Source organism: Gorilla gorilla, chromosome 17, assembly GCF_029281585.2.
Source record: "Gorilla gorilla gorilla isolate KB3781 chromosome 17, NHGRI_mGorGor1-v2.1_pri, whole genome shotgun sequence".
NCBI classification, from domain to species: Eukaryota; Metazoa; Chordata; class Mammalia; order Primates; family Hominidae; genus Gorilla; species Gorilla gorilla.
Window position 1 is genome coordinate 37902194 of NC_073241.2, and position 15185 is coordinate 37917378.

Here is a 15185-nt window from a genome sequence, read left to right on the forward strand (position 1 = left end):
CTGGGCTGCAGCCGTCCTTCTGATTGGGATGGCAGGTCCTCGAGGTGGCTTCTCCATAGCTGTAGCTCCTCCTGAGCCTCTGGCTCTTTGGCATTAGTCTGCTGTCTCCCCAGCAGGTGTCTGTGGGGTGGAGCAGTGCCAGTCATTCCTCTCTGACAGAGACTGCCTTTAAGAACAGTTGCTCCCCAATTCCAGCCCCTCTGGGATTGCTGTGGAGCTCCTTTGCTTTTTGTTTGTCATTCTTGCCTTCCAGACTTGCTGACAGAGCAAGCAGTTAGAAATAAGCACATCCCAGAGTGCTCATGCTCCTAAACCAGTTACAGTCCTTGGGATGTGGTGTTTAACAGTGTTACTAAGAATCCTATGTAGGCTGGCCATGGTGGCTCACACCTGTAATCTGTGCACTTTGGGAGGCTGAGGTGGGAGGATCACTTGAATCTAGGAGTTCGAGACCAGCCTGGGGAATGTAGGGAGACCCCATCTCTACAAAGAAATGTAAAAAAATTGGCCATTTGTGGTGGCCATTGAGGTGGGAGGATCTCTTGTGCCCAGAGAAGTTGAGGCTGCAGTGAGCTATGATTGCACCACTGCACTCCAGCCTGAGTGAAATCCTGTCTAAAAACAAATAAAAAAAGGATCCTATATAATTAGGTGATTCAATTTAAAAAAAAGCTTAAACTATTTTATATTTATAGAGTGACAAAAATTAAAAAGTCTTATACTACCAAATGTTGGTATGTCCTATAGAGCGATAGGCTATATCCTATAGAGCAATAATAATGTTTTGCTCATGGCAGTGTGAATTGGGGAGCCATTTTGGAGAGCAATTTGTCAATATCTAGTAAAGTCGAAGGTACATATACCCTGCAACACAGCCTTAGTGTGTCTGTCTACAGGTGTGTTTCCTGGAGAAGTTTTTTAAGATGTGCCCACAAAGGTAGATATGGGAATGTTCGTAACAGCATTGCTTGTGAGAAATGTGTAACAGCCTAGCTGTCTGTTAACAGGAGGATGGATCAGTACCTTGGGTGTGGTCATAGCATGGCATACCCTGCAGCACGGAAGTGTCAGCTTGCATAAACCTCACAAATGCAATGTTGGAGGGAAAAAGAAAGTTGTAGAAGAATACTTATATATAAAACAAGACCATTTTTAAAGTTAAAAACAGGCAGAAGGGAATGTGCATATCGTGTAGGGTTACCTTCATGTGTAGTGCAAGTGTAAGGATGTGGTTTGGGCAATGCAGCCCCTAAATGAGAGCATAGCCCCCTTTGGGAGGGGATGTGCCTGGGAGCTTCCGCAGAATTATAGGGGGGAACATGGGGGCATCTTTATCTGATTCTTTATTCTTTCCTTGTATGGCTGAAACATCATATGCATTTTAAATGAGGTTAAAAGAGTATCTCAAGTATTTTCTGTGAATTTATGTGTGAATTTATTTTTAAAATTCTAGGTAGACAGATTGGAAGTCGTCAACAAGCGTTTTGTTCGAGTGACCTTTACACCAGGAAAAACTCCTGTTGATGGGGTAAATCATTTTATTAATTGATGTGAATTAGTTGTAAATTAACTTTTTCAGATTTAAAGCTGAAAGGAAAACCTGCCTCATACTCTGGGAGTTATACACACCAGATATATCAGAACTGGGCAGTGTGGCAGGTGTGATCTTACTAACATCAGTGGAAATGGGAATGTTGTGTATGGATTATTGATATAGGGATTGGGTCATTGTTTTGTTTTGTTTCTGATAATCATTTTGACTACATTTAGAAGACAGTGAGTGAAATCCCAGTTTTCAGTATTCCAGAATAGTCTGTGACTTTTCAAGACTGAGAAGTAGTTATTTGATTAGGAAAAAAAATTAAAATCTCAATTGCCTATGTTTTGAGACAGCTTTTATCAAATTAGTTTAAAAGCATCCCCACCATCTCCCAACCATTTTGTGATATTATATTGTTTTAATTTCCATTTGATTTCCTATTTTAAAAATAATTTGTATTTCCTCTCCAACCAGTCTGTAGTATACTTCCAGAGACCCCAGAGCAAGCTGAATGCATTGAGGGAATTCTGGAGGGGAGGGGAGAGAGGTGAAGCTGAGGCTCCCAGGACTTGCCAGGCTCCCTTAGGATAATTGTGTTTAACCATTTTCTAGCCATCCCGCCTGGACAGGGCAACATTTAAGGACAACTAGAAGTGATGGTGACCATATCTCTCTGTTTAATAGCATGTCAGCAAATAGCAGAATGTCTGTAAAGTCATAGGGCTCTGGTGTTGCCCTGTGTTTGGGAAGGTATTTTAATTGTCTTGATTTCCCATTCCCTCTACCTAATGATGTAATGCCTATTAATAACCGTGCTTTATCCTCAGACTTTAGTGCTGGGAATTAAGTTGGCACTTTCTCATGAGGCCGGTAGGCAACGTGTGTTCCAGCACTGTGGGAAGCACACGCACACCCATCCCTCTGCTTCTAGGAGGGAAGCCTAGGGAGAAAGTAGGGATGTGTGTGGGATGTCTCTGCAAGGACGTCCTCTCACACATTGTCTATACGTAGCAAAAAATGAGAAATAGCCCAGTGGCCCATGCCAGGCACAGGGTTAACAGGGAATCCTTGTTCCCTGTTCTGTTTCCAGCTGAGCAGTTGTCCTTGGGGGCAGTGCCATCCCTAGGGGTGATTTTGACATTGGCGGGAACTTGTTTTCCAGTGTTGGCATGCACAAGCATTTATGTGTTGAAATTCATACCACTGTATATAAAGTGCTTTCTTTGTATTTCTCTTTTATATTACAGTTAAGGTTTATATTGATTTCTTTTCAAAATTGTATTTCAAGATTGTAAAGGTGGCATTATACAGTCTTGAGGGACAGGCCTGAAATGCTGATGTTGTTTGTGTCTGAATGTTGGGGTTATGGATGTCTTTGCTTTCTGTATGTGCATATCCCAAGTTTTTACAGCAAATGTATATTACCTGCTTACTAAAGACTTCTTGTTGTGAGCTTTCAGAAACAGATTTTCAGTGTCTTGCTGTGAATGGAGCAGCAGTATTAATCACTGTGCAGTGCTGCACACACACAGCCTTTAGCCTTACATCAGTTCTACTCTTGACTAGTAGATGGCTTACCTTCTCTGTGACAGTAGAGAAGGGCTTAATGCTTAAATGAGATAGGGTGAGTCAGTCGTGGTTTTCAAATTTTAGTGTGCATAAAAATTGTCTAGAAAGCTATTAAAACTTGAGTCCTGGGACCCCATCCCTGCAGAGGTTCTTATTTAGATTGTGTTCTGAGAATCTGCATTTCTAACATGCTGCTGGGTGGCACTATGCTGCTGGTCCTGGGTTCACACTGCTTCTGTGATGGGAGCCAGGCGTTTGGCCCATTGCCCAGTTGATAGCAGGGGCTGAGTTGGGGAATGTTCCATCCTCTGTGGTTAATCTATTCTGGGCAGGTTTTGGGGCTTTGTAACCTTGTGAATTTTGTATCTTTGTTGGTGAATAATTTACCAAATACTGTTATGTTGTTATATAATATAAAACTTACTCTTCATCTTTTATTTTTAGATACTTGGAGAGAAATACCAAAGTAATGTTCCTCACTCAGTAACACTGGTTGGAAGGATATGCGATGACTTGTTGCTCTCTATGAGGTTTTGTTTTTTTGTTTGTTTTTTGAGACGGAGTCTGACTTTGTCGCCCAAGCTGGAGTGCAGTGGCGCGATCTTGGCTCACTGCAACTTCCGCCTCCCAGGTTCAAGAAGTTCTCTGCCTCAGCCTCCCAAGTAGCTGGGATTGCAGGTGCCTGCCACCATGCCTGGCTAATTTTTTGTATTTTTAGTAGAGATGGGGTTTCACCATCTTGACCAGGCTCGTCTTGAACTCCTGACCTTGTGATCCACCTGCCTTGGCCTCCCAGAATGTTGGAATTACAGGCGTGAGCCACTGCACCCGGCCTTGTTTTTTGTTTTGAAATGGAGTCTCACTCTGTTGCCCAGACTGGAATGCAGTGGCACAGTCTTGGCTCACTGCAACCTGTGCCTCCCAGGTTCATGCCTCCCAAGTAGCTGGGCCTATAGGTGGGTGCCACCATGCCTAGCTAATTTTTGTAGTTTTAGTAGAGACAGTTTGAGACCATGGTGGCCAGGCTGGTCTCAAACTTCTCACCTCAGGTGATCTGCCACCTGGGCTTCCCAAAGTGCTGGGATTACTGGCCACTGTGCCCAGCCTCTCTAATGATATTTATATCATAGACTTACTGTTTTGATTTAAAAAATACTTTTTTAAAAAAAGATGATTGCAGGTTAGAGGAGAAACAAAGTTTTTTTGTACTATAAAATGGAGCTAATACGTGCACAGTGCTTGAAATGGGGTCTTCTAGCTAGTAAACTCCATAAATGTGAGCTGTTAAAATCAGTGTCCTCATGGTTGTGTAAAGGCAGTGTGACATTGTGGTTAGGACACTGGTTCAGGAGCCAGACTGTCTGGGTTCAGATCCTAGCCTCTTATTTCGTGTGTGACCATGAGCAAGTTTTGTCATCTGTAGAATGGGAACAGGAGTCAGGGCTCATATTCAGTCAGTAGACACGAGTACAATAGGAAATAATTATGTGCTGGTTGGTAGAATAGCCTTGACCTGGCCCCTGAGGTGTCCCTGTGCTGGGCCCTCTGGGTCTCTGCAGCTCTAGAGAATAAAGAGGGAGTGTCTGGCACAGCAGGGCACATCTGTTCCAGTTGCACAGTGGGGGTGCGGTGTTCGGATTTTGAACATCACCCCCAGTGATGGCACCTGCTTCTTAGGATGGTCCTCAGGATTGAATGAACTAATGCATCTAAAGGGCCCAGAACAATGCCTGGTACTTAGTACATGCCCAGTAAACTTTAGCTCTTATCCCTGTTTCACAGTAGTTTTAAATTTGGGAATAGGGAGCTAAAATACCTAGGAAATAGAGGAAGAGGGAAATAATGCGTATTTATTTTAAAAAGGATTACGTTTTCAAATAGGTTTTTCATTCTGTTTTTTGAGTTTATAATTTTAGAGCCACTGAGATATTGCTGCTAAAGAAATGCTTATTTGCCAAGAATTGCCAAGTGTTCTCAATGAGTGACATTTAATCACCACATTATTAAAGCCAGTCTTTTATTATTGTTTTTTCTTTAATTTATAAATTTTCAGTATTTCTGGAAAATTCTTAAAAAGTGTAACCGTTTAGTGAATTGAACCTTTTAGTTTCACTACATTCTTAGGATATTTGTTTTTTTGTTTTTATAGCAATACGTTTGGTTTAATATTGGCAGTGTGGACACCTTTGAACGGAATCTGGAAACTTTACAGCAGGAATTGGGCATAGAAGGAGAAAATCGGGTGCCTGTTGTCTACATTGCTGAAAGTGATGGGTAATCTCAAAGATAATATTTTGTAGACTGTTGACTGTGCTGCCTGTGGTTCACTGTGTTCTGTCCCTGGGTGCAGGGCTACACATTATATTCTCAAACAGGCCTTTCTCAGTTTGGCCAGATTTTAAAAAAACTATTAGTAACTCACTAGTTTTTGCATGACTCATTCATTTTCTTTTTTTTTTTTGAGATGGAGTTTCGCTCTGTCACCCAGGCTGGAGTGCAGTCGTATGATCTTGACTCACTGCAACCTTTGTCCCCACCCCATTTCACGCGATTCTCCTGCCTCAGTCTCCAGAGTAGCTGGGATTATAGGCTTCCACCACCATGCCCAGCTAATTTTTGTATTTCTAGTAGAGGCAGGGATTCACCATGTTGGCCAGGCTGGTCTCGAACTCCTGATTTCAGGTAATCCACCTGCCTCAGCCTCCCAAAGTGCTGGGATTACAGTTGTGAGCCACCACACCTGGCTTTTTATCTTTATTTTTATTTTTATTTTTGATTCATTCCTTTCGTACACATTTATACTTATCTTGATTAAGCAGTGGTTTAGGGTATTAACATTCAATGCATTGACCTTTGATAGGATTTTAGCATAAAGAACCCCTTTGTATCAAAGAGTGCCATTCCCATCTTTGAACTGTCATGTATGTTTATATTTCACAGTTTTCCAGGATTTTTAGGTGATTCTTCTCTCATCAGAACTTCTTCTTTGGGGGTTGTCTTTAATAAGACCATGTTAGTAACCCCACTTAAAGTCTGGGCAGATGCTCCATTTATTTCAAAGAGTTGGTTGCCATGGAGCTTATTTGGGAATTCTGTTGCCTTTGAAGAACACTTGCAAGTTACCTTCCTTTGTATTAAGTGCAGAAGGTATACCTTGGTGTAGCTGTATATATTTATATTGATATCTTGCACCACATGCGAAAGCTGGAGGTGAGCAGCCAGTCCTAACCCGTGTTGCACTGTGTGTCCCCAGCTCTTTTCTGCTGAGCATGCTGCCTACGGTGCTCATCATCGCCTTCTTGCTCTACACCATCAGAAGAGGGCCTGCTGGCATTGGCCGGACAGGCCGAGGGATGGGCGGACTCTTCAGTGTCGGAGAAACCACTGCCAAGGTCTTAAAGGATGAAATTGATGTGAAGTTCAAAGATGTGGCTGGCTGTGAGGAGGCCAAGCTAGAGATCATGGAATTTGTGAATTTCTTGAAAAACCCAAAGCAGTATCAAGACCTAGGAGCAAAAATCCCAAAGGTAAAATGAACTTTTAGATTAACTTTTCGAAGTGTTTCTTGATCTCTGAAGTTATAATTCTGTGAAGTTTGATTACTTATTATAGATAGCTGTTCTTCTGTCCTTCCTCTTTCTCAGCTTACTAGGCTAGCCTCTGCCCAACTCGAGGATCGTTTTGGGTCAGTTCTGTGTGCATGTGTCTTGTATAGTGTATGTATTCCTGAAAATATCTGTGTTACCTCCTCTTGGAAGATTTTCTTGATTTGTCTTCCCTCTCCCTCCAATCTGATTTAGATGCCCTATCTCTCAGCAACTGTAGGCCCGCTGTAGCTCACTGACAATGTCACACTCTGCTGTCACCCAGTGTCCCTTCGAGGGATGTATGTGGACAGGACACCTGTGCTGGCGCTGAGGTTCACGGCACAGGATCCAGTGGAGAGGACACAGCACTCACCATCACCTTCCCCTTTCCAGCAAATATGCTCTTGCCCACTGTGCTAGTGGTGGGCTGTACTCTACAGGGCCTGGTGCCCCTAGGGCTAGGCGTGGAACATTAACTTCATATTTGTGAAATGGATCAGCTATTAAGTAAATGAATAAAAAGGTATAATTCTTTTAAAAGTCCATGAATAAATTTTACTTTAAAGGAATCATTTGAAAGATAATAATTATTTCCTTGATTTTTATGTCTTACTTCTATAGATAAAATTCATATTTTATGAATTTATAACTTAGTACCCATTTGCATTACACCTAGCTGTCTCTACAACTTAATATAATAGTTGTGTAGGGCCAGGCGCAGTGGCTCACTCCTGTAATCCCAGCACTTTGGGAGGCTGAGGTGGGTGGATCACCTGAGGTCAGGAGTTCGAGACCAGCCTGGCCAACATGGTGAATCCCTGTCTCTACTAAAAATACAAAAAACTAGCTGGGCATGGTGGTGTGCACCTGTAATCCCAGCTGCTCAAGAGGCTGAGGCAGGAGAATCGCTTCAACCTGGGAGGTGGAGGTTGCAGTGAGCCGAGATCGTGCCATTACACTCCAGCCTGGACAAGAGTGAAACTCTGTCTCAAAAAAAAAAAGTGTATTGTTTGAGCAAACACGTCTTTCTTTGTAGTTAAGTTTATCATTGGTCGTTAGATTTCTACTTCATTTGTGAAACTTTTAAAGAAGAAAATAAGCAAAATTTTAAAAATACCTTAAGGTTTTATTACAAAGCCTAGAAAAAATATCATTTGACCATATTATCTACCTCCTCACAGTATTTGGATATGGTAGTGTGGTAGTATGTCTATAAATAAGAGAGGATACTGTTTGTGGGTAGTCAGTGGAAATAAAAACAAATTCACAGTTAGGTTTTAAGTTGCACGTCCAACCATGCTAAAAATGTACTGATTTGTACATGAAAGTAGAAGTCAGAAGTTGGGTTTATTAATTATTTGAGCTCAAAAATCAATTTTACTTGTAAAGAGTAAAAGAATTACATAAATCAGGAGTGTGGTGTTGGTGTCTTCTTAAATTATTTAAGTAAACCTTAGCAGATTTATTAGTATATTCCTAGCCTAAGTCACCCTTTACATACTGTTAGACTAAAGGTCTAAAAATCAGCCCTAGGAAAAAAAGGAAATATTTTAAATTTCACGTTCTTACCAAATTTTTTGAAACAAAATTATTTTTGATAATCTTTTTATTCTTACTAATATAAAAATGTTCTACCATAGCTCAGATGTTTAAGTAATATTTAATATATATCAATAAGATTTAGAGACAGAGTTATATCTTGTAATTATTTGCGGATACACAATTTACTTTTCTGGAATTCTCATTAAATGTAATTTCTTTTTTCATATCTGAAGGGTGCCATTCTCACTGGTCCTCCAGGCACTGGGAAGACGCTGCTAGCTAAGGCCACAGCCGGAGAAGCCAATGTCCCCTTCATCACCGTTAGTGGATCTGAGTTTTTGGAGATGTTCGTTGGTGTGGGCCCTGCTAGAGTGAGTCTCATTCTGTTCGGATGGTACAGCTTCCTTACACCCACCACTTCACCACAGATGGGGGCACTTGCTAGAGATGGCCCTTCCCCCTAGAGTGCTAGAATGACCTCTCACCAGTCCCTGGCCTGAGCTCTCCTCCAGGCCTAAGACTTCAGCAAGGCCTGTGACTTCCACCCCACCTTCCCTCGCACCAGCTAGGACTGCAGTCTGCTACCTATAGTAGACCAATTTAAAGAATTGACAGCTGGGCGCGGTGGCTCATGCCTGTAATTCCAGCACTTTGGAAGGCTGAAGTGGGTGGAACGCTTGAAGTCAGGAGTTCGAGACCAGCCTGGCTAACATGGCGAAACCCTGTCTCTACTAAAAATAGAAAAATTAGCCAGGCATGGTCGTGCATGCCTATAATCCCAGCTATTTCGGAGGCTGAGGCAGGAGAATCTCTTGAACCCAGGCGGCAGAAGTTGCAGTGAACCAAGATCACACCACTGCATTCCAGCCTGGGCAACAGAGTGAGACGCTGTCTCAAAAAAAAAAAAAATTTTGCTTTATTTGTGGTTTTTTTTTTTTTTTTTGGTGACAACATTTATTGAGATATAATTGACATACCAAACAATTGATCCCTGTAAAGTATACAATTCAGTAGCTTTTAGTAATTCACAGATTTGTGCAACCATCACCACAATCAGTTTTACAACATTTCCATTACATCAAGAAGAAATCGTGGCCGGGCGTGGTGGCTCACACTTGTAATCCCAGCACTTTGGGAGGCCGAGGCAGGCGGATCAGGAGGTCTGGAGATCAAGACCATTCTGGCTAACATGGTGAAATACCATCTCTACTAAAAATACAAAACCAAAATTAGCCGTGCGTGGTGGCGGGCGCCTCTAGTCCCAGCTACTTGGGAGGCTGAGGCAGGAGAATGGCGTGAACCTGGGAGGCGGAGCTTGCAGTGAGCTGAGATCACGCCACTGCACTCCAGCCTGGGTGACAGAGTGAGACTCGTCTCAAAAAAAAAAAAAATATGTAAATCGGGAGTCCTAAGCAAACTACCCAAAGGAATTTCCTAGTACAGACATTCTATGTAAATGAAATTATACAATATGTGGTTTTTTTATGCCTGATTTCTGTCACTTAACATAATGTTTTCAAATAGTAACTCCATGTTTAACATTTTAAGGAACCACCAGACTGTTTTCCAAACTACTTGCCCATTTTCCATCCCTACCAGCAATGTGTAAGGGGTTCTGATGTTTCCCCGCCCTTACTAACACTTTGATGATAGCCACCTTAGTGGGTGTGATGTAGTATCTCGTGGTTTTGATTTGCATTTCCATGATGAGGAGTGATGTTGAACATCTTGTATATGCTTATTGGCCATTTGTATATTTGTATATCTTCCTTGGAGAGTTGTCTATTCATATCCTTTGCTCATTTTTTAATTGGGTTTTTTTGGTTGTTGAATTGTAAGAGTTCTTTTTTTTTTTTATTTTTTTTGAGATGGAGTCTTGCTCTGTCGCCCAGGCTGGAGTGCAGTGGCATAACCTCTGCCTCCCGGGTTCAAGTGATTCTGCCTCAGCCTCCCTAGTAGCTGGGATTGCAGGCGCCCACCACCATGCCCAGCTAATTTTTGTATTTTTAGTAGAGATGGGGTTTCACTATGTTGGCCAGGCTGGTATTGAACTCCTCACTTCAGGTGATGCACCCCCTGCCTTGCCCTCCTAAAGTGCTGGGATTACAGGCATGAGCCACCTTGTCCGGCCTCACCTTCACATCTATTTCACACTTTGCTGCTGTTGTGCAGATAAGTCATAGAAAAATAGGGAATGAGGGGGAGTTGGGTGTTAATGATGATGGGCCATGAGATATAAAGTGGATGGGGGGAAATTGAAGACAGGAGAGGAGCTGTGGGGGGTGGTGGGGAAGGGTGGGCCTGGTGGGTTGCAGAGCTGAGAAGTGGTAAAGAGTTGGCGTGAGACACCTGAGTGTGTGTGTGGGTCCAGATGATAGGAGGGGGTGCTCAGAGAGTAGATGACTTGAAGATGGTGGTTTAAAAGGCAACCTTGGCAGTGCTGGTCTTGTCAAAGTGAAGTAAAAGGTGAATGAAGGGGTGGTCAGGGAACTGAGAGACCGAGAGCCACATGGATGGAAATCACTGAGGACATCATGCCTAGTGGCAGTCAGCCTGGGGGAGACCCATGGCACAGTGGGGTGGAGTGCCTGCCACGAGGCCTGAGCCTCAGCAAGCAGGGGCTTTTCCAGCAGTTATTTTGGCAGCAGCAGTGGGGTGTGAGGTGGACCCCAGCTCCAGTTAGCCTGTAGGGGAAGATGCAGACTCCTGCTTAAGGCTTGCTGGAATGGCTGAGTTCCTGTTCATGCCGGGATGGGATGGATGTACTATGAAGGTGTGGGTCTGTAGGTCACAGATCTGGAATTCAGAGGGGAGGCTGGAGAAGGATACCAGTTATTTTAGGGGATGTGTTCAGAGCAGTGTAGGAATGAACATCCAGAAATCCAGGCAGGAAGACCTGGACTTCTGTCCAGTGAAGTAGGGGGGGGAGGGGAGTGGGCAGGTGGAGAGTTGTCTCTGATGCTCCTTGAAGGGGCAGGTGACTGATGGTGAGGCGCTGAGTGGCTCTTCCTCCTCCTCCTGACTGCAGGTTTGTCTGAGGGTATGTGCTATCAGGATGGTCTGTGGTGGGGTGGGTGGCAGACGAAGGCTGTCACCCCCTCTTTGGGGATGAGCTGATGGGCTTGGATGGTCTTTAGCTTCACTGTATATGTGTGATTGCATAGACTCCTTAGTAGCCTCAGCCTGTTAATAACTGTGTTAGGCATGAAATGTGAACTCTAGAGAAGTCTGAACTTTTCAACTGAATGTAAAGTTTACAGCTCTACTGTGTTGTCTTTGTTTAGGTATATATGTAATGTTAATTTGTTGATGTTACAAAAATAGCAGATATTATCAGTGTTTATTACATATACAGTAATTTATGGGATCTGAGAAAGATTTGCTCACCTTAAGTCGGTTACCCAGGTTACTCCTCATTTGCTGCTTCTTTGCTACTTGTAACTCTTTTAAAAAATGTACCTTACAGTGTGTATCACAAAAAGATTGTCTGCACATGAGACGGGAAGCTGAAGATTTATTTCATTTCTTTTCTTTTTTTTTTTTTTTTTTTGAGACAGAATTTCGCTCTTGTTGCCCAGGCAGGAATGCAATGGCTCAGTCTCAGCTCACTGCAACCTCTGCCTCCCAGGTTCAAGCGATTCTCCTGCCTCAGCCTCCTGAGTAGCTGGGATCACAGGCACGCACCACCATGCCTGCCTAATTTTGTATTTTTAGTAGAGATGGGGTTTCTCCATGTTGGTCAGGCTGGTCTCGAACTCCTGACCTCAGGTGATCCACCAGCCTCGGCCTCCCAAAGTGCTGGGATTACAGGCATGAGCCACTGTGCCCGGCCGATTTATTTCATTTCTTATTGAGAGAATACATAATATTCTCTGGTCAGGTGACTCTCTTTCTGTTTTTGCCAAGGTCCGAGACTTATTTGCCCTTGCTCGGAAGAATGCCCCTTGCATCCTCTTCATCGATGAAATCGATGCGGTGGGAAGGAAGAGAGGAAGAGGCAACTTTGGAGGGCAGAGTGAGCAGGAGAACACACTCAACCAGCTGCTGGTGGAGATGGATGGTGAGTGGTCAAGGCTTTTGTATCTTTAACTGCACTTTTGGTTTTTTTTTTGAGATGGAGTCTGACTCTGTCGTCCAGGCTGGAGTGAGTGGTGTGATTTCGGCTCACTGCATCCTCTGACCCCTGGGTTCAAGCGATCCTCCTGCCTCAGTCTCCTGAGTTTAAGCTGCACTTTCTTATGCCTTTCATGTCCCCAAAATGAGAGTCCTTATTCCAATATTGAGTATCACAAACAAAAAAAACCATTCCCTAAAACAAACAGCTCTTTTAAAAGGCCCTTTTATACTAATACAAATAATAGCAAAATATTTTTTCCTGGCAGCCTGCATAACTTAATATCGGCGTTAACATGCTGTTTGTGTCTGGTGTTTGAATAAGAGAAGAATTGGTGAAATGAGTCACAAAAGAATTACCATCTCATTCTCTAAATCATCACCATCTCTGAAGCATAAGGAAAATCTAAGCCTAACCAAGTGTGAATTTAGCAAATTTTGAATACTTTTTTACTAAGAGAGTAGCAGTCTTTCCATGCTAGCCAGCTTTTATTTCATTTAGGAAAGCCACTTCTCAGGATGTCATGTGTTCTTCCTGCTGGAAGATAAAAATGTGGATGCTTGGTTGTTTGTGCAGAAAGGGGAAGCACAGTGCCAGTACTGAACTGGCTTCAATGATGAAGCCAGGCATAGGGGCAGAATAAGGAGGTAGAAATCCTCCTCCGTCCTGCGATGGTCAGCCCCTGTTGCGTTCACATTGGAGCACCACATCTGAGGGAAATTCACCCGGGAGCTCCTGCCGTGCCAGGGTCCTGAGGGTGAAGGGCCTGGGACCATGGCATTTACATTGAGAAATGGGCAGTAACACTGAGCCATTTGAGTGTGGAGAAGAGGTGGGAGGTAGAGGTTGATCTCTGCCTTCAGATAGGCAGTTGGTTTTCCTGTGGCCCAGGGTGTCAGACGCATCCTTTGCCAATTTAATCTGATTTTAAGACATTTTTAAAATTGACATTATCTGTTAAATTTCTAGTTAAATTTAAATATTTGGTCATTTGTCTTTAGGAAATTTACTCGTAAAACTTTTAAGTCTAATATATGATTATTTTCAAGGACAAGCTGAATAGTAAAAAAATAATTCAAGTTTGTAACTTAAAAAACACTGGATAGGCCAGGGGCGGTGGTTCACGCCTGTAATCCCAGCACTTTGGGAGGCCCAGGCAGGTGGATCACCTGAGGTCAGGTGTTCGAGACCAGCCTGACCAACATGGAGAAACCCTATCTTTACTAAAAATACAAAAATTAGCCAGGTGTGGTGGGGCATGCCTGTAATCCCAGCTACTCGGGAGGCTGAGGCAGGAGAATTGCTTGAACCTGGGAAACGGAGGTTGTGGTGAGCTGAGATCACGCCATTGCACTCCTGCCTGGACAACAGGAGTGAAACTCCGTCTCAAAAAAAAAAAAAAACAAAAAACACTAGATAATGAATAGAAAATGTGTTTACTGTAGCTATGAATTTGCAGTGCTCATATGTTCCTGATGGTGCACTGTTGCTTTCTGCCTCTTGTCATTTAATAGTGTTTGCATTTTTGTTATCTTTCAGGTTTTAATACAACAACAAATGTCGTCATTTTGGCCGGCACCAATCGACCAGATATCCTGGACCCCGCGCTGCTTAGGCCGGGGCGTTTCGACAGGCAGATCTTTATTGGTGAGATGATGTTTGCTGGGGCAGGTCCAGTGCTCATGAGTATAGGTGTGACTGTTTCAATATAATTTTCTTTTCCTTAAAAATGATTTCTAAAGGACCACCAGACATAAAAGGAAGAGCTTCTATTTTCAAAGTTCATCTCCGACCGCTAAAACTGGACAGTACCCTGGAGAAGGATAAATTGGCAAGAAAACTGGCATCTTTAACTCCAGGGTTTTCAGGTGAGTGGAAAATAACGAGGACCCTATTTAGAAGCATATTAAAATCAGTAACAGTTACCAGGTACCGGTTTACTTTCTTACCTTTTCACTTCTTTACTGTGGGCTTCCTAAGTTTATATTCTCATTTTTATTTTTTTTGAGACAGGGTCTCGCTTAATTGCACGGGATGGACTGAGTGGTGTAATCATAGCTCACTGTAGCCTCAACCTTCTGGGTTCGAGTGATCTTCCTGCCTCAGCCTTGTTTGTAGCTGGGACTACAGGCATGTACCACCATGCCCAGCTAATTTTTGATTTTGTGGAGACAGGGTCTTACTTATTATGTTGCACAGGCTGGCCCGAAACTCCTGGCTGTAAGTGATCCTCCTGCCTTGGCCTCCCAAAGTGCTGGGATTATAGGCATGAGCCACTGTGCCCAACTATTTTTACTTTGTTATTATGGGAAATTTCAAACATACACAGATTTTGAGGAAACGGTGTAATGAACCCATCTGTACCTATCACCTAGTTTCAGGAACAAATTACTAATTCACATCTAACCTTACTTTTATCTATACCCTCTTCTCTTTCTGCTTCCTCTGGAGTATTTTGTGACAAATTCTTGACAATGTATCATTGTTTTCTATAAATATTGTAGGAATTATTCCTAAGCGTTTTTTTAAAAGCTCTATTGAAATAAAGTTAACTAAAAATCACCTGTATAAAGTGTACAATTAATGGTTTCTAGTATATTTACAGGGTTGTACAACCATCACTATAATTTTAAAACATTTTGGGCTGGGCACGGTGGCTCACACCTGTAATACCAGCACTTTGGGAGTCTGAGGCAGGTGGATCACCTGAGGTCAGGAGTTCGAGACCAGCCTGGCTAACATGGCAAAACCCTGTCTCTACTAAAAATACAGAAATTAGCCGGGCATGGTGGTGCATGCCTGTAATCCCAGCTGTTCGGGAGGCTGAGGCAGG

The 15185-nt window shown here is 43.0% G+C and overlaps 1 protein-coding gene across 2 annotated transcripts in view; it reads left to right on the forward strand.

Annotated features, from left to right (window-relative positions):
• AFG3L2 (AFG3 like matrix AAA peptidase subunit 2) overlaps positions 1–15185 on the forward strand; it is a 48313-nt gene that overhangs the window by 12144 nt on the left and 20984 nt on the right. For both annotated transcript variants that reach the window (XM_055368428.1, XM_055368429.1), the window contains exons 6-12: positions 1454–1528; positions 5259–5383; positions 6363–6636; positions 8472–8609; positions 12145–12298; positions 13892–13999; positions 14095–14220. In XM_055368428.1, coding sequence (XP_055224403.1) covers positions 1454–1528; positions 5259–5383; positions 6363–6636; positions 8472–8609; positions 12145–12298; positions 13892–13999; positions 14095–14220 — 1000 coding nt within the window. The remainder of the gene's footprint in view (positions 1–1453; positions 1529–5258; positions 5384–6362; positions 6637–8471; positions 8610–12144; positions 12299–13891; positions 14000–14094; positions 14221–15185) is intronic.